We start from the raw sequence: 20,120 nt of genomic DNA on the forward strand, positions 1-20,120 counted from the left end.
TGGCCCTAAGTAACGTTTCTGTGGCCCTAAGTAACGTTTCTGTGGCCCTCAGTAACAAATCTGTGTCCCTCAGTAACAATTCTGTGTCTGTCCCTAAGTAACAATTCTGTGGCCCTAAGTAACGTTTCTGTGGCCCTAAGTAACGGTTCTGTGTCCCTCAGTAACAATTCTGTATCCCTCAGTAACAATTCTGTGTCTGTCCCTGAGTAACAATTCTGTGGCCCTAAGTAACATTTCTGTGGCCCTAATTAACGTTTCTGTGTCCCTCAGTAACAATTCTGTATCCCTCAGTTACAATTCTGTGTCTGTCCCTGAGTAACAATTCTGTGGCCCTAAGTAACGTTTCTGTGGCCCTAAGTAACGGTTCTGTGGCCCTCAGTAACAATTCTGTGTCCCTCAGTAACAATTCTGTGTCTGTCCCTAAGTAACAATTCTGTGGCCCTAAGTAACGGTTCTGTGGCCCTCAGTAACAATTCTGTGTCCCTCAATAACAATTCTGTGTCTGTCCCTAAGTAACAATTCTGTGGCCCTAAGTAACGTTTCTGTGGCCCTAAGTAACGGTTCTGTGGCCCTCAGTAACAATTCTGTGTCCCTCAATAACAATTCTGTGTCTGTCCCTAAGTAACAATTCTGTGGCCCTAAGTAACGTTTCTGTGGCCCTCAGTAACAAATCTGTGTCCCTCAGTAACAATTCTGTGTCTGTCCCTAAGTAACAATTCTGTGGCCCTAAGTAACGTTTCTGTGGCCCTCAGTAACAAATCTGTGTCCCTCAGTAACAATTCTGTGTCCCTCAATAACAATTCTGTGTCTCTCCCTAAGTAACAATTCTGTGGCCCTAAGTAACGTTTCTGTGGCCCTCAGTAACAATTCTGTGTCCCTCAGTAACAATTCTGTGTCTGTCCCTAAGTAACAATTCTGTGGCCCTAAGTAACGTTTCTGTGGCCCTCAGTAACAAATCTGTGTCCCTCAGTAACAATTCTGTGTCTGTCCCTGAGTAACAATTCTGTGGCCCTAAGTAACGTTTCTGTGGCCCTAAGTAACGGTTCTGTGGCCCTCAGTAACAATTCTGTGTCCCTCAATAACAATTCTGTGTCTGTCCCTAAGTAACAATTCTGTGGCCCTAAGTAACGTTTCTGTGGCCCTAAGTAACGATTCTGTGGCCCTCAGTAACAATTCTGTGTCTGTCCCTAAGTAACAATTCTGTGGCCCTCAGTAACAAATCTGTGGCCCTCAGTAACAATTCTGTGTCTGTCCCTAAGTAACGATTCTGTGGCCCTCAGTAACAAATCTGTGTCCCTCAGTAACAATTCTGTGTCTGTCCCTAAGTAACAATTCTGTGGCCCTAAGTAATGTTTCTGTGGCCCTAAGTAACGATTCTGTGGCCCTCAGTAACAATTCTGTATCCCTCAGTAACAATTCTGTCTGTCCCTGAGTAACAATTCTGTGTCCCTAAGTAACGTTTCTGTGGCCCTAACTAACGATTCTGTGGCCCTAAGTAACGTTTCTGTGGCCCTAAGTAACGTTTCTGTGGCCCTAAGTAACGATTCTGTGGCCCTAACTAACGTTTCTGTGTCCCTAAGTAACGTTTCTCTGTCCCTAACTCTCTCCCTGAATACAGCCAGGTCTGCCTCTGTTGAATGACTGGAGGCAAATGGAGAATTCTAAAATGGCCGCCATTTATAGCTCGACCATTACACTGTGCTGGCTGGCTGGCTGCTGATTGGCTAATGCGATCACATGTCATGAATGAATGCATTATGGGTCAGCGCGCCTTGTCTGCGCGCCTTCCCAGACATCCCCGCTCCGTCGCCGCACATGTCGCCGCCATTTTAGGAAAAATTTCGATTCGCGCATCCGAAGTCTGCTTATTTTCGGATTCCACGCGAATCGAAATTTTCCTAATATTCGAAACGAATTCCACTTCGCCTACTTCGATTCGCTCATCTCTAATTATTATACAGGATTTATATAGCTCCAACAGTTTGCTCAGCGCTTTATGATGTAACGGGAGACAATACAGCAACAATACAGTTCAATACAAGAGGGTTAGGAGGGCCCTGCTCCTTGGAGCTTACAATCTAAGAAATATCTATACTGTACAGATGTATATGTTTGAAAATGTGCATAAACATACTGTAAGTAGTTTACATGCCATTACATTAATTTTTTGTACATTGAATGTCTCTGCTATATTTGGACTGCAAGATCCAGCATAGATATGACCATTTTATTAGGCCTGTGTTCATGAGCACTTGTTCATACTTCTAGGCCATTAGATGTGGACAGAAATACATTCTCTTAATGCTTGTTTTCCCTCAGTACCCATTGTGTCACCTTGCCTGACCTGGAATTCTAAAGAAGTTGCAATTACTTTGATGAAATATGACAGTGACATTTAAGCATAATAACAAGTTATTGTAGTGATTATACTCAGGCATTCTGATCATTTATATCAGTGTAGATCACATTTACAGACAGAAATAACATCCAGGTATAGGGAAATGACTTAATCTTTGGCAGGAGAACAAAGAGCCAGCTGTCTGGATTTCTTCTGTTGTTTGATTAGTTCAAGTAATATATGTCATTTCATTCCATAGCAAAAAAACAATCCCATTTATGGCTGTGGCTATGTATCCCAGGCTAAACATGTTATTTAGTCCAATCCCTGGCTATCCCAATCAACCTTCTGTCTGTTTTTGAAAGTGATGCTTCATTTTCCTAAATATATTTTATAAATATCTACAGTTTCTTAAAGTGTGCCACTTGTTTTCTCTTTTTTTCAGATCATGTTTAACAAACTGCTTGTGTAAACATTTTGGCTTGCGTGTTATACACATGTGACCTAGGAATACCGCGCTGTTATAGAAAGTTGTATAGTTCAGATATATGTGATCGAAGGTGAAGCACTGTGATGTATTCAAACTACTGCATGCAGCAGAGTCTGTGCTCAGGGTGCAATGATGAATTTAGCCCTAGGACATATTGTGGTTGATATACTAAAGGCAAATAGGCTGTTTACTTTGTAAGGAACGTTTCACTTTGTAATTGGATTTGCCCCAGAGCTTATTGAGTGAGGTAAAGTTTCACCTTGCAAAGCATAACCAATCACATGCAGGAAAAAAAAATATATATATATTTTTGCTTGCACATGATTCGATGATGAAAGTCATCCGGGCTTCTCCTCATTCACTAAGCTCTTTGGCAACTTCCCTGGCAAAGTGGACAGCCTGTCAACACATGAAAGCCACATTTTGGTGCAGGAAGACTAAAAAAAAATTGTACAGGCATACCTTGGTTTACGAATTTAATGCGTTCTGTGGGATGATTAGTATTGCGAAAGATTCTTAACCGAAACGCGGTTTCCGATAGGAATGCATTGAAAACCAATTAATCTGATCTGGAGGTCAGAAAAAAGTTTAAAAAAAAGTATTTTATCTGTTCAAAACTCTTTATAAAGTGCACTTTAAAGGCATAAATACTGTACAGGGACATGCTTAAAAAAATTTGTAAATGCATTGAAAACCAATTAATCCGTTCTGGAGATCAGAAAATCAGAAAAAAGTAAAAAAAAAGTCTTATCTGTTCAAAACTCTTTATAAAGTGCACTGTAAAGGCACAGTGCTGGCGCTATAAACGCTGCGTATTGCAAAAAAAATTTGTAAACCGAGGCATTATTTTCAATGGATTTTCATTCGTAAACCGAAAATTATGTTAACGGAGGTATGCCTGTTTCCTAAAGAACTATACTGCATATTGTGGTATACTTATTTTCCATCCGGCTTAACAGTAAGTTCTGCTTTAAACACCTTTCATGCTTTAATGCAAATGCAGATGACTTCCAGTAAATATACCTAGACAGGTTTTCTTTTCACTTTAAAAAAAGGGTAAATTTTGAGCATTCAATGTAGAATGGTACATAGTGGAATACTGAGAGCTTACAATATACAAAATATAACTAAATAAAGTAAGAACTTAGTTTTTTTATTGCCTGTAAAAGTCAGTAGGAAAAGTCAGATTGTAGCAGAGAGCTAGGGGTGGGAAGATAGGGTCCAAGAGTGAAGGGAAGCTGGTAAGTAGCTCTAGACTTGACAGGTCCGGGATTGCGCTCAGACTGGTTTTAAGCCAGTTATATCACTTATAAGGAAGATAACTGACTTAAAGGGTCATTCCACCCAAAAATTTATATTTCAGGTTTTGGTAAATGCTGAAAAGATAAACCACTGGACCATTTCTTATATTGTTTGGGAACTCTATTGGTTATATGTCTATGTCTGAGTTCCTGAATCTGAACACCTGTTCCTTTTGGATTTCTGATTTTATATTATGAAGAATGCAGCTAGAGAAATTGGAACTTACAAAGATATGAGAATACACAGGTGGGCAGAAAGTCCAAAATATTGACAAGGAAATGTTACTGCTGGCGTATCCATGACATACACTATAAGAAGCCAGGGGCCAACTCAGCCCACCAGCTCTGTATATATGAATGTACTGAATGATCTTTCAAATCTTTATTATAAGAAATACCGTAATGCATTTTCTTCCACCAGAATAAGAAATCCAGTTTCATATAAGACTTAAAGTGCATCTGAAGCCAAAACTTTTTTCTCGCTATGGATTATAGTAGACATTTACCCTCTTAGAGAGTGCTGGAAAATCTGAAAATGTTACAGCTGGCACAAAATGGTGAAGGGAAACCTTCTAATGAGGACAGTTGCTTGTTTTTTTTTAGAAGAATTCATTTTACTTCTTTTTGCATCTTTGGAGGAAAGTGAAGGAAAATCCTTTCAATAGGACATGGGCAGTTTAAGATATACATAAAGAAAGACATAGACGAATACAAACTGGACACACAACACTCAGAGTTCACAGGGAAGCTTACCATACAATGACCACTGTGCAACTAAGACTAGATAATGATAGCAGTGCAGCCCTCTTCAGATCGGGGAAGTCTGTACCAAAAGGAATGATAGAGGAATCCAGCAGTCAGCCCTTCTAACCTCATGGAATAAAACTGATGAGCGAACATAGCGGTGGAATGCCCCCATCCTCATAGCAATATCCAACTCAGGGGCGGACTGACCATTTGGAAACTCGGGCACTGCCCGAGAGCCCGGGGTCAGTAGGGGGCCCCATGAGATGCCCCTGGTACCTTTTTCATAGGCTTTTTTGAGTTTGGGCAAGGACACAGGGGCCCCATGATCCCCTATTGCCCGGGGGCCCCATGAGTTGTCAGTCCGCCCCTGATCCAACTATATGTTACTCTGAGGAAGGGGGCCAGTCCCCCCGAATTGCATCAGTTATGTTTGGTCATCCGGTTTATTCTATGAGGTTGGAGGACTGACCTCTGGATTCCTCTTTCAATCCTTTTGGTTTCTGAGTATATTTTGTATCTTTCATCTTTTAATAAAGTGCTGGAGTTAATGCATTAGGCATTTGCGCCCTGTTTATTTTTGTTGTTTACACTTTAAGAGAGCACAGACATCAGACAGTCATACTATATGTGCATATGGCTACAGGTTTCCTTCTTGAGCCTGGGTTCACATGTATGCGGTGCTGTATATCACATGTGATTTGCACAGGAACTGCACTGCACTCCTGTACAAATTACATGCGATTTGTGTGCGGTGCAATTGGAGCCATACATTTTTCCGGCTACATTAAGCAGGCCATAGATGGAGTGATTTACTTTCCTGCAACCACAGCATACTAACTACAGTTAGTGTTGATGGGGGAATTGCCATGGAGCCATTGTGTGCTCCCAGTGGGGGTGAGCTGTCCCTGTCAGGAGAACACAGTGATTGCTGCTAACGGCTATAATAGCCACTATAGCCAAATAATCGCAAGTAAAATCCAACAGACTGGTTGTATTCAAGTTAATTGATCAATCAACTTGGGTACATTCAGCCTGCCCATACAAGGTTCAAATCTTGGCCAGTCCCTGCTGAACCAGATGAGATTCAAACCGTCTACGGCCAGTTTACCATGATGTGCAGGGCAAGTGGAAGTTTACAGAAGAAAGCTAGGTAGAAAAAATGTTTCCAGTGCAGGAAGTGACAAGAACGCTGCATTGCTGGGAAGATTACCAGTATTTTCTGTACTTGCTGATTATGTTCTTAGCTTGTAAGAAGAAAACTAATGCAGCCACCACATCTAAGCAGCAGTATGTTGCATTACTCTTCTTGGGTTTAATTACCCTTTGAATAAGGTGTTTAACCAGTCTGATCATTAAATGCCCCATATTCTATTGATAGTGATCTTTTTCACTGCTTATACACATCACAGTATCACTTAATCCTACTGAAATGAATCTAATGAGCATACTCCATATCATGTTTATGTGCAGTTTAGGAATAATTGTTGTTTATTTATTCCAAGCAATCATATTTGTTTTTTAGTCACACTGTGAATGTAAAGAAGGCTACAGTAACTTTCAGCCTGGAATTGGATGTCAGTTGACGGATGTATGTGCCACTAAGAACACATGCAGTAAAAATGCCAACTGCAGCACTGTCTCCCCTGGGAAAATTGAGTAAGTAACAGTGACTGATGATATTCTCAAGCTCATATAGTTGTAACAAGTATAAGTATGTATATTATAAAAATTCATTATTACATTTTTGCAGATGTGCGTGCAAGAAGAGTTATGTTGGTGATGGATTTTATTGCTATGGAAACCTCTTAGAGCGTATGAAAGAAATTAATAAAGAATCAGGGCAATGGCAAGGAAAGCTGTCCGCTGCCATCACATTGTTTGGTAAATATTTGCTTTCGTTCTAACTCAAGCAATGATGTCCAGCATTTTCATTCGAAGGGAATTTGTTCCATTAAATGGATTCCGTACACTGGTGCATTTGCTAAGATGCTTTAACTGCAGTGATTGATCTAAGAGACACACAGGGGGTTATTTACTAAAACTGGAGTGTGCAAAATCTGGTGCAGTTCTACATAAAAACCAATCAGCTTCCAGGTTTCATTGTCAAAGCTTAATTAAACAAGCTGAAGTTAGAATCTGATTGGTTTCCATGCAGAACTGCACTAGATTTTGCATCCTCCATGTTTAGTAAATCTCCCCTACAGAGTGTGCCAATTACGTTTCTTCCAAGCACCCATAGTTTTGTACCAGATTTTGCAGAAGCACCCTGTTGCACTCCTCTAATTTAAAAGAAAAATCTTTATTCTCCGAACATAATCCACAGACAAGCACTACTTAATGGCCCTGTAACCTATTTTCCATTAAATCATTTCTTATTATGTTTTTCTGCCTCCTTGTAACATCCGAACTCTCTTCCAAACCTCTCCTTTTCCACTTCACTTTCGCTTGTTTGGAACAAGCAATGCACGTTAGCTGCATACTCCCATACAGTGGTGTAGTTAGGTCTTGTGCTGCCTAGGCAACACAAAAATCATCTGTCCCCACGGACAACGACCAACACCCCCCCTTTCCTCTCCCACGGAGAGAGCCTGACAATGACCAACAACATCCCTGCCCCCCACCTGGGAGAGCCTACCACTACCCCCCCGCGATAGAGAGAAAGACACTCATCTTCACAGCTCCAGACATCCCTGGGAACGAGAGTCAGGTTCTACATACACCATCAAGCAGCCTGCAGCCTCTCTTGGATCCCATCTGGTTCCCATGGCGTGCGTATCCCTTATTTCATCCCTTCTTCTGGGAGGAGGTGCTGCCCCCCTAAAAAATGCCGCCCTAGGCAAGTGCCTTGTTTGCCTTGTGGTAAATACGCCCCTGCTCCCATAGCCCATAGTCCATCTCAGGAGCAAGAAAGAGAAGGTGGCTACGTTCCTACATGCATTGGGACAATGGAACACAAACGTAGCTGCCCTCTAACAGGAAGTAGGATCACAGCAGCAAAATAAAGGAATTTGGAGATTTGGAATAGGCTGAGAGCAACAAAAGGCACTTTTCTGAGTTAAGAACGCATACTTGAATAGAATTTTTATTTTTTTACTTTTTTATTCATAGTGTCACTATAATACAATGACCCTGATCTACTAAAATAGGAAAGCATGTTCACTTTCAAAGAGGTGAAACAAAGAGAAAATTCACTTTTCTAAGAACATCTATTCATGTGCAAGGAACAGTACTTTTGCTCACAAATGACTGGATTATTGAACTCTAAATTCACTAAGCTAAGTGAAAGTTGAGTTCATTTCAATTGTCCATTCATGTTGAAAGCAAAAATCTTGAGTATTCTTTGCAAAGTGAATTTTTCCTTAGTTTCTTCTTAGTCATTATGATAAGTGAACATGTTCCACTGCTTTAGTAACTCAACCTCTCCATGCTTAAACCCTTAAACATTAGAATGGAAAATAAATCTGTGCTTATTATTTTCTACAAAAGAAAGAAGTTAGGAAATATCTGTGTAGAGTAGTCCTTAGATGAAATATTGAAACTATGTGAGTAATAAATGCTAATCATAGATCCAAAAACAGGTTTGCTATATATGTTCAGTAAAAAAAAAATGCATTTTGAAATGTTATTTAGATGTAATCGGGTACATTTGAAATATAGAATGTGAGTATTTTCATTTTACCATTAAAAGGAGTTCAAACAATTGTTCTGTGCTCTATGACATATGTCTGTGCTATGGAAAAAAAAGACCTGAATATCAGACACCCCCATACGCTGAAGTTTCTTTTTAAATGAATTTATACAAGCTGCAAAAAAACATACAGGTAATGCTGGGCCTTCTTATTACAAAGCCCAGCATGTATGCAAACGAAGTATAACTGCACCCCTTAAAAATGTTTATCTGTAAAATAAAGATAAAACGATTGTAAAAAATATCAGTTTGTATAGCTGCAAAAAATTACCAAAAGGGAACCAGACAGAAACATTTTGTATCTCTTCTGCAGATTTCTAAATGGCTCAGTCCTCTAGGCAGGCATTAAATTGGCTACTTTCTAGGCATCAGATATCATGATAGAGATGACATAACATTTGTTCTAATAAAAAAAGTCATATTTTGGAAAAAAAAAAGAAAAAAAAGTAATAAATGTGTTTGACCTGTTGTTATTTACCTATAGAGGCTTATTCTTGGCAACTATCTTCACTGGGGCCATTTACTGTCTTGGTACCTATAAACAAAGGGATCAAAGCAAAAGACGTGAGTATTTTTTTGTAATCCAATTACAATAATAAAATACATATTATGAATGCTTTACATATTTTTTATATAGTAATCAATTTACAAATCAAGTGAATATGTGATTTTTGATACAGCTAAATATTTACATAGAGATTTGTTGTACCTTCAGGAAATCATACAATTCGGAAGTCACTATTCGCTGGATTCTCCTGATTCAGCCAAAGCTAATCACAATATGTAATATATGACACACAGGGGTTGATTTACTAAAACTGTAGCGTGCAAAATCTGGTGCAGCTGTGTATGGTAGCCAACCAGCTTCTAACTTCAGCTTGTTCAATTAAGCTTTGACAAAAAAATCTGGAAGGAGATTGGTTTCTATGGAGAGCCGCACCAGATTTTGCACTCTCCAGTTTTAGTAAATCAACCCCTTTGTGATAATTTTTGATAACTTTAAGTTTATAGTGATTGCAGCAGGTAATGCAGCTGCTACAGGCTCAGAAGCAAACCATTTATATGCATCTGCATAATATGAGGGCTGAATTTTGATTTAACAAGAATATTTGATAAAAAAAAAAAAATAAAGCAAAGTTTCAGGCAGAATTAGAAAACACTGGTTAACGCCTTAATATTGGTATTTGTGATCCCCTGCACATCAACACTGGGAGAGGCTGGGCCAGCACTAAGAGTCAAGTCAAGCTGTGATACATACACATGCTCAAAGCAGAATGAGTAGAGGGCTGACCTTATTTGTGTACTGCTTCTCCTTCGCACCAGTCTGGGAGTTTGTTCTTCACTGAGTTGTGTTGCCACTGGAGTGGAGGTCAAGGATTTAACTATGCTGACTGACAGAGCTTCCTTGATCACAGGAATCAAACAGGTAGTGATAGAGGGGACACAGATTTTCACAGTTTATTGAAATGTGACAAACAAAGTCATTGCTTGAGCCCAATTGGCCTGTATTCGGCAGCTCACCATAATGACATGGACCCCCTGCCCCAGGAGAGGACATTCACCCAAGTTGAGAAATCCAAGTGTGATAGGTCAAAGAGAGCACCAAATTAAAAATTCTTCATAGTTTAAAGCCTTTATTGTTCAACTGGTAGCACAAAGCAGGGCAAAATACAATCAATACATTTCTGAGGTCACACAATTCCTCTTCAAGAAAAGTTTTAGGCTAGGTTCATACTTACTCACTGTGCGTTCTGGTTGCGGTTTCAGGAATCGCACCTGTTCCCGCAGTCAAATCGAGCTGCTCTTATGACATGGACAGAGCTGCCACTCATCCTGATGGGGGAACTGCAGAAAAACTGCAAGGTCAAAAAGACCATGCAGTTTCCCTGCGCCAGCATTCTTTTGTAAAACATGGGCACAGCAGCCCTTTCAAATGAATTGGCTGCCAAGCCCACGCAACCACAAGCCGCACGGCCGCCACTAGTGTGGACCAGGCCTTAAAGTGTTACTAAGCTCACAACAGTAAAATCAGTCTGTATATGCAGTAAAGCATGCTTGTTATACTCACTGTGGAACCTAAGAGGTTAATCCTCTGCTTTGTGTAAAAATGCTGTTTGATCATGACTTCTCTGATCCTCCCCTTTTTCCAGTGTCCTCCTTTTATCTCCTGATAAGAAATATTGTGTGGAGACACTCTGCACATGCTCAGTTTGATGCACATTGCTAGAGAAGTTTTTTTTTCTTGGGAGAGTGCATGGGCCAATCAGCACTGTCCAGACAGTGGGTCAGGGGTTCTGCATCCTCCTAGAGCAGAAAGAAAACTCCTCCTACAAGCTTTAACCAGTGCTCTGCCACTGATAAGTCACAAGACTGCTCTAACTGCTGATGAGAAAAGGTATTTAGCAGTTTATATTTACTAAAATAATTGCATTTCCATGTGGTGTGTACTGCGTAAGACCAGATATAGTGAATTCCGGGTCCTGGGTTTAGTAACACTTTAAATAACATACATGTATAAAAGAAAAATAAACTAATAAAACCAACATGTTAAGTATACATTCAATACATATCCTCCAAATCAGACTGCCATACAGCATGACTATATAAAAAAAGGAATGTAAGAAAGCCACGTTTCACATTACAAAATTAACGGTTATTCAAAGATGCTGCTGACTTTCATGAATGGCTGAACAGAATTTCAAAATGTCAGATAAATCAGCTACCATACAGTATATTTTTTTTCTCCTGCCTATTTAGCTGCCTCTCTGGAGTTTTTAGCTTTGGGATAAATTAATTTGTTATCCTTGCTGGGTTGTAATGATGACAGTATGACACAGTTATATGGATCTTGAATACATGGATATTCATGTTCATGATGACTTGCAACGTTTGTAAAGTCAGGTTGGTGACCGTACGAGTCATTTTGCCTTTTTCAGAAACTAATATTAATAGAACTACTTATTGTTGAGTTACAAAACATCATTTCATGTTGCTATAAAATCTTTTTTTACTTTTCCATTCCAGATAAAAAACCTTATTGAGAACAAAGAGAGCACGCTGTACTTTATCAAGCTGCACATGATTGCTGGCCAACTGAATGCTGAAGATTTTACCAGCACAGATTTAATTTATACACTAACTGGAAAATCAGGGGAAGTGTCTGCTGGAGACACGGTAAGAGCATGTTGGAATGGGCATAAACTGCCCAATAGTTGTTTAGGATCAAAAAGATCAAAGAACCAAACGTGTACCAATGTCACTGTCAGCTGATTATTGCAATGTGTGCAGCGCTCAGGAAACCTATAATAATAAGCAGATGTTTACCAATCCATTGGCCTTGGGAGCTATAGCTTGTCTGTGGCTACCCCACAGGTAGCCATAGCCTGGAAGATCTAATTGGTGACTGCATGATTTGCTAAACTTGGATTTTTGTTTTTTTCTCCAGGCACACACCTAAATACATAACTTAAATTAAACTATATAACTATATACATTATATTGCCAAACGTATTGGGACAGACTTCCAAATCATTAGTTTCAGGTGTTTCAATCACATCCATGTCCACAGGTGTATAAAATCAAGCTAGAAAATATGGCAGTATGACAAGGGCAACACTGCCTACAAAAAGTGGTTAATTGAAAATCCAAGTGGAGTAATATAACTGCATTCAATAGCTACAAAAATATTTTATTTGATCACATGGATCATAAAGAGGTTGGACATGGACACGGTGAACAGATCTTAGATCTTCTAAGTCTCTTAGATGAGGCCCTCATTATGAAGGAATCTGCTGAAAAGTGTACCTCCAATAAATGGAAAAGACACACTAGACTAAAAACGTCCTCTAGGAGAATGCCCAATATTAGAGAGAACAAATGGCTCAGTACCTTTTTAGACCTGGTGCATACTGTAAACTTCATATGAACCCCTTCCCTAAATTAGTTGAGGCTTTAAATAGGAAGGTTAAATGGGCATTTGAAGTAAATCTTTTAACAAAACAAGAATGTGATATGCTGACTGTTGGAGATACAACAGCATGTACTATATAGTATTGTGTGTTAATATCACTTGACCAGTAGATGGCACTGTACACTAAGGTTTCTAGTTGTGCATATGTGTAAAACTTGTTGATTCTCTCTCTTCCTTCCTCTCTTCAAAACCAAGATGTCTGCTGAAATGTGTTCTGTATGTTTGCAACTTAAGCCACACATGTAAAACAGAGTTCTGCCTCCTCACAAGCTACCAGTGTCTTCTCTAACACATAACCAACAGGTTATGGGCCCAGCTCCAGACACTGGAAAAAGGAAAACTACAAGCAAGTAAGTGCTGCATTTACAATCCTACCAAATCCTGTGTGAGGAAACAAGAGCTGTATCCAATTCACTGAAAGATGGCAAGTGCTTCAGATATCAAGTTTACTATAGCAAAGCTCAACAATACCAACTACCAGCTATGGAAGTTTAAGCTTGAAATGCTGTTATCCAAAGATGACTTGTGGCAGGTACTAGATACACACAGACCCAATGACAACCCGGAAAAATGGGACAGAAAAAACAGGCAAGTAAAAGCAGTCATAAAAAAGAGGGTTGTGAAAAGAGATTCACAAAAAAAGCGGCTACATTATGAACAGAATGTGATACTCAGAAAAATTTCCAAAAATTATGCTTTATTACACATACAAATTTGACATATGGGCAATCGCCCTGGTTTACCATCACCTCAGTATGAGACAATACACATAGACCTAAAACCATATAAAATGACACCAAGACCGGTCTACATGCATGTGCCACCAAGACAATGACTACTAGAGTCTAAAGTCTTAGTAGCACTGGCGCATAGGTGAACACTTCCCAAGGAGGTGTATACAAAATATTATACCATAGGTACTCAATATAACATGTTAGAAATATGTAGACTGTGCTACTACCATATTGGTTATATCCCAAACAAGGAGTTTCAAAAAATTATACTATGGATATAAATATCACATGTATGCAATGCAGCAAGCACAGTGTGTGTCAAAAAGAAAGGCATGCCTATAGGCCTGTATAAGACAAAAGATAAATATCATATATATACTATGCAGTACATTCCTATGCCGGCACAAGTGGTTGGGGCCCATTCATTTGTGATATAAACAGCTGTTTCCTAGGGCTTTTAAAAGAGAATATGCCCCATTTGTTACCAGGATGGAGGGATAGATGCAAAACGCAGCGCACTGCTTGAAATGGTTTCTTCACCACAACATGTGGACTACACACCACTTTCTGTAAGAAACACAAGACACATCCCAATAGATCTTCTGCCTGTTGAAATACACGTGGTATGTCTTGTTTCCTATGTAAAGCACCATGATGTCCCCATCCTGTAGTGAAACAAACAATATGTGGAAAGTCACTGAAAGAGCTTTCACTCTATATAGGATGTATAGGTCATCTAGGTCACATAGAACCATTTATCTATTGTCCTGTAACAGTCCACTCACCACCTGTGCAATGGATAATAGGAAAGGAAAAGATGTCCTTCATAAGTACTGCCATACAAGGCCAGGGAGGCCAGGGAACCACCGCTGACATCGGCCGATATACCGCGGGTTCCGGCCTCTTCTTGGCGCCTGTGCTGCTTAGGCTTGCCTCATGGCATGTGAAGATGGCTTCCTCCTTGTAGGTCAGCGTGCGTTCCACCTAGTGCGCATGACCGGAAGTGACGTATCTGACGTATGACGTCAACGCGTTTCGCCGATGGGCGTATCTCACTCAGCTTCGTCAGGACCAATGAGACACCTGCATTTCAGTTTCCTATTTATAGTGGGTTGAGACCCACCCATTTATGCAAAAATTAAATTGCAGTTATTCCCAATGGAAGAAAAAAAGGGGGGGCTAAATACTTAGCACAGCTGCTGGTCATTATTAAATTCAATTAAAAAGACAGGCGACTAGAAATATCCGAGAGAGGAAAGGCTTGGCAATTTCAACAATGCATATACAGATCAAAAAGATCATAGATTAAATATATACTGATCAGTTGGAAAATTACCACACTCACACCAGAAGATGGCGATATTAATAAAGAATCACCAGGCCTATTCATAAACTCAAAATCAATAGTTCCTAAAAATACAATAGGAATTACCACAGAGCCGCCACAAGATGGCAGTATTGAATAAGGAATCTCACTATGGATTATTTTACCAAAGATACCTAGATTTCAAATACCCATTTCATGGTATACTTATTATTAAGAGAGAAGAGCATAATTAGCTCAACAGTCAATCCTATTACACTTTTGGAACTGTACTCAAATTTATACCATGAGGTCATCAATATTTTTCCCAAAAGCAAAAAAGGTTTACCTTAATTATTTAGCATATAATCCAACCATTAGTGAAAACAGAAAAATGCCATAGGTTAGCCAACATATGGCAATGTAAGGGTACATAACTATGTAGATCTATTTATCCAAAAATACTTGGAGATCACATTCCACATTTAACCCCTTTGGGTACAATGTATCAAGTTTATATATCCAATATTTTTCCTTTTTAAGCAGTTCTCTGTCAAAATCACCTCTCCTTTGTGGAAAGTGCAATGCATAGAAACCTTTCACTTTTGTACCATCCAATTTGCCTCCATGATATTTAGCATAATGTTGAGCAAGATTGCTTTCAGGGTCATTTGATCTAATATCTCTAAGATGTTCACCTATTCGTACTTTAAGTTGTCTTTTAGTCTTACCAATATACATCTTTTTACAGGGACAGGTTAAAATATATAGTACTCTCACTGTAGAGCAATTTATAAGACTTTGAATTTTATAGTGAGTGTTGTTTCCTGAGTCATTGAAGGAATCTGTACGGTCCACATATTTACAGATTTGTCATTTTCCACATTTAAACATCCCCTTAGTACGTGATTTTAACCATGTTGTTTGTTTTAACGGTTGATAATCAGAATGGATAAGGAGATCACCAAGATTTGGTGCTCTTCTTGCTACCATCTGGGGGCGTTCACCTACAATCTTATTCAATTTGGGACATTGAGTTAAAATCTTCCAATGCTTTTCTAATATTAATTTTACATCTTGCCATTGGGCTCCAAACTGGGTTATCATTCTAACAGGTTGATCACTTAATTTAACCTTCTCATCCTTTTTGGGAGATAATAGATCCTTGCGGTCAGTTTGATATGCCCGTCTCCGAGCCTTTCTAATTTGAGAGTGGGAATATCCCCTTTCCCTAAATCTTCTATAGAGGTCCTGAGCCTCCATCCTAAAATCATTAATGTTCGAACAATTTCTCCGACATCTCAAAAACTGTCCCACTGGAATCCCTGAAATCAGTGAACGTGGGTGGTAGCTTCTGGCCTCTAATAGGGTATTGGCAGCAGTTGGTTTCCTATACGTCTTTGTGAGGAGTCTTCCGTTCTCAAGTCTAATTTCCAGGTCCAGAAAGGAGATACATCTTTCATCAGATATATATGTAAGTCCGATATTAAAGGAGTTTTGATTTAACTCCTCCATGAAAAGTTTTAATTCCTCAGATGTTCCTCTCCATACCAGGAACACATCATCTATATATCTTAACCAAATCTGGACATTAACAAGAAATCTTGATGATCTGAAGACAACCTGCTCCTCCCAGAAACCTAAATGAAGACATGCGTAGGCCGGAGCCCACGGTGCTCCCATACTAGTACCTCTAGTCTGTTGATAAAAGGTATTATTAAATTGGAAAAAATTATGTCGTAATGCAAAATCCAACAACTCACTAATAAACTCATTCTGTCCTCCCAAAGTAGGGTATGTTTTATCAAGGAAGTAAGAAGCCGATCTCACACCACATTCATGTGGGATAGAAGTGTAAAGTGATTCCACATCTATTCCCACTAGAATGGAATTCTCATTGATAGTCATATTTCAATTTTAGCCAACACATCTTTAGTATCCCTTACATAAGAGGGAAGATTAGGAACCATATCTTTAAGAGACAAATCTATATATTTCCCTATTTTATCTAGGGGACCATTAATGGCAGAAACAATAGGTCTACCCAGGGGATTTTCTTGATTTTTATGTATTTTAGGGATAATGTAAAAAGTAGGGTGATTAAATTCATCAATTCTCAGATATTCATATTCTTTTTTAGTTAGCAAACCCACTTCTTTTCCCAGTGTTAAGATGGAATTTAATTTTCTTACCACCACATGAAAAGGATTAGTGGCTACTTTCCTATAGGTGGATGAATCACTTAATAGGCGCTTTACCTCTTTGACGTAGTTTTGTTCATTTAAAATCACTACATTACCCCCTTTATCACTTCTCTTAATTACAATATTCTTAGTCTCTTTTAATTCTTTGAGGGCTTTTCTTTCTTTTTTTGTAAGATTATCACCAATTGGCATTTTCCACTCAAGATTTTTAAGATCATCAGCAACAAAATCTAGAAATGTCGAAATCCTCATGTTGGAACGTATTTTCGGCATTTTTGTCGATCTAATATTCAGATCAACTTTTCTAATCACATTGCTGTGATTATCCAAATCTATTTCGCTCTCATCGCCATTCTCACTTTCCTCCATGAGAGATATCAACATATCGAGCATCTTGCGGTCCTCCACGGACGAATCAGAGGCCATGTCCTCCAACATAGTGGGATTACCATGTATCATTCTCAAGAAAACTTTTCTTAAAAATAAGTTGACATCTTTAAATACCTCGAATTCATCCATGGGGGTCACTGGTGAAAAGGACATACCTTTATTAAGTAAAGAAATATGTTCCCTTTTGAGTGGAAAATTAGCCAAATTGATTACTTTTTTATCATGAATACTTTCATCTGCTACCTCCTCTGACTTCTTGTTCTGCCCTTGTCTTCCTGATGTTTGTTTTTTAAGGATTCCTCTACTTTCTTTTTGGATCCTCTTCCCATCTGTAATTGATTGATGCGAGGGGGTTCTCCATTTTGTTGGTCTAAAAAAGAAACAGATTTCCCAAGATTTTCAGAATCACTTTCACTAGACATGGTTTCCCCCATTGATCTAGAGTGTGAACGAAATACTCTTCGTTTAGATCGACTTCTACTTCTTTTGGTAGTGAGATCAAATATCTCACCTGTTTCCCAATCTTTAAGGTCACGTCTAAATTTAGTTTGTTTGGTAGTTCTAAGATTTTTTTGTACTTTTTCAACTTCCTTTTTAAGTTGTTCATTATATTTTTCAAAGTTCTCCTGATTTTTAAAAGGGTCTAATCCAGATACACTCTTACTGATAGCCTGATCCAATTCCTCAAGTTGTAATTTTTCCTCCTCAACTATAAGTTTCATGCCATTAATCCCATGTTCTATGCATAGTACTTTCCATTTCTCTAGAAACCTTTCATTGTGTAAATGTTCAGCTGGGACTACTTTACTTCTCAAGCCACGTGGGATAATACTTTGTCTAATGTAGGCTTCCAAGAAGCATACATCCCATTTCCGGTTAAGACGTTTAATAACAAGTTTTTATGTTCCCGAAACTTAGTTTTAATGTCCTCATCTTCAGTAGATAAACCTGGGCCTTCTGCTGCAAAGGCTTGATGCATTTCCAACTCCACCTCTTCTCCTGGTATAAATGCCATGAATACAAGCCCTTCCAATCAATATATTCCAGCCGCCTTAAAAAATAAAAAACTCATCAACCGAGGTGGTGGCAAACCAAATTACCAAAGTCAGTTAACCTCTATAAGAACAGGTCCATAAGAACCCAAAAGACACATTTGTTAAAGATAGTTATTAAGAGGTTGTAAGATAAGTTACCGTATCACCCAGTATATGGTCTCCATTCAGTAGCCAAAAAAGGCATGCAAAAAGAGGGTTGTGAAAAGAGATTCACAAAAAAAGCGGCTACATTATGAACAGAATGTGATACTCAGAAAAATTTCCAAAAATTATGCTTTATTACACATACAAATTTGACATATGGGCAATCGCCCTGGTTTACCATCACCTCAGTATGAGACAATACACATAGACCTAAAACCATATAAAATGACACCAAGACCGGTCTACATGCATGTGCCACCAAGACAATGACTACTAGAGTCTAAAGTCTTAGTAGCACTGGCGCATAGGTGAACACTTCCCAAGGAGGTGTATACAAAATATTATACCATAGGCACTCAATATAACATGTTAGAAATATGTAAATATAGGTAAAATAATCCATAGTGAGATTCCTTATTCAATACTGCCATCTTGTGGCGGCTCTGTGGTAATTCCTATTGTATTTTTAGGAACTATTGATTTTGAGTTTATGAATAGGCCTGGTGATTCTTTATTAATATCGCCATCTTCTGGTGTGAGTGTGGTAATTTTCCAACTGATCAGTATATATTTAATCTATGATCTTTTTGATCTGTATATGCATTGTTGAAATTGCCAAGCCTTTCCTCTCTCGGATATTTCTAGTCGCCTGTCTTTTTAATTGAATTTAATAATGACCAGCAGCTGTGCTAAGTATTTAGCCCCCCCTTTTTTTCTTCCATTGGGAATAACTGCAATTTAATTTTTGCATAAATGGGTGGGTCTCAACCCACTATAAATAGGAAACTGAAATGCAGGTGTCTCATTGGTCCTGACGAAGCTGAGTGAGATACGCCCATCGGCGAAACGCGTTGACGTCATACGTCAGATACGTCACTTCCGGTCATGCGCACTAGGTGGAACGCACGCTGACCTACAAGGAGGAAGCCATCTTCACATGCCATGAGGCAAGCCTAAGCAGCACAGGCGCCAAGAAGAGGCCGGAACCAGCGGTATATCGGCCGATGTCAGCGGTGGTTCCCTGGCCTCCCTGGCCTTGTATGGCAGTACTTATGAAGGACATCTTTTCCTTTCCTATTATCCATTGCACAGGTGGTGAGTGGACTGTTACAGGACAATAGATAAATGGTCCTATGTGACCTAGATGACCTATACATCCTATATAGAGTGAAAGCTCTTTCAGTGACTTTCCACATATTGTTTGTTTCACTACAGGATGGGGACATCATGGTGCTTTACATAGGAAACAAGACATACCACGTGTATTTCAACAGGCAGAAGATCTATTGGGATGTGTCTTGTGTTTCTTACAGAAAGTGGTGTGTAGTCCACATGTTGTGGTGAAGAAACCATTTCAAGCAGTGCGCTGCGTTTTGCATCTATCCCTCCATCCTGGTAACAAATGGGGCATATTCTCTTTTAAAAGCCCTAGGAAACAGCTGTTTATATCACAAATGAATGGGCCCCAACCACTTGTGCCGGCATAGGAATGTACTGCATAGTATATATATGATATTTATCTTTTGTCTTATACAGGCCTATAGGCATGCCTTTCTTTTTGATGCACACTGTGCTTGCTGCATTGCATACATGTGATATTTATATCCATAGTATAATTTTTTGAAACTCCTTGTTTGGGATATAACCAATATGGTAGTAGCACAGTCTACATATTTCTAACATGTTATAATGAGTACCTACGGTATAATATTTTGTATACACCTCCTTGGGAAGTGTTCACCTATGCGCCAGTGCT

The 20,120-nt window shown here is 39.1% G+C and overlaps 1 protein-coding gene across 1 annotated transcript in view; it reads left to right on the plus strand.

Annotated features, from left to right (window-relative positions):
* STAB2 (stabilin 2) overlaps positions 1-20,120 on the plus strand; it is a 197,896-nt gene that overhangs the window by 51,117 nt on the left and 126,659 nt on the right. The window contains exons 9-12 of the mRNA XM_089651824.1: positions 6,399-6,532; positions 6,627-6,757; positions 9,049-9,128; positions 11,589-11,738. Of these exons, the coding sequence (XP_089507950.1) occupies positions 6,399-6,532; positions 6,627-6,757; positions 9,049-9,128; positions 11,589-11,738 (495 nt within the window). The remainder of the gene's footprint in view (positions 1-6,398; positions 6,533-6,626; positions 6,758-9,048; positions 9,129-11,588; positions 11,739-20,120) is intronic.

Source organism: Staurois parvus, unplaced genomic scaffold, assembly GCF_062004578.1.
Source record: "Staurois parvus isolate SC_StPar_1 unplaced genomic scaffold, SC_StPar_1.0 ptg000025l, whole genome shotgun sequence".
In the NCBI taxonomy this organism is placed as follows: domain Eukaryota; kingdom Metazoa; phylum Chordata; class Amphibia; order Anura; family Ranidae; genus Staurois; species Staurois parvus.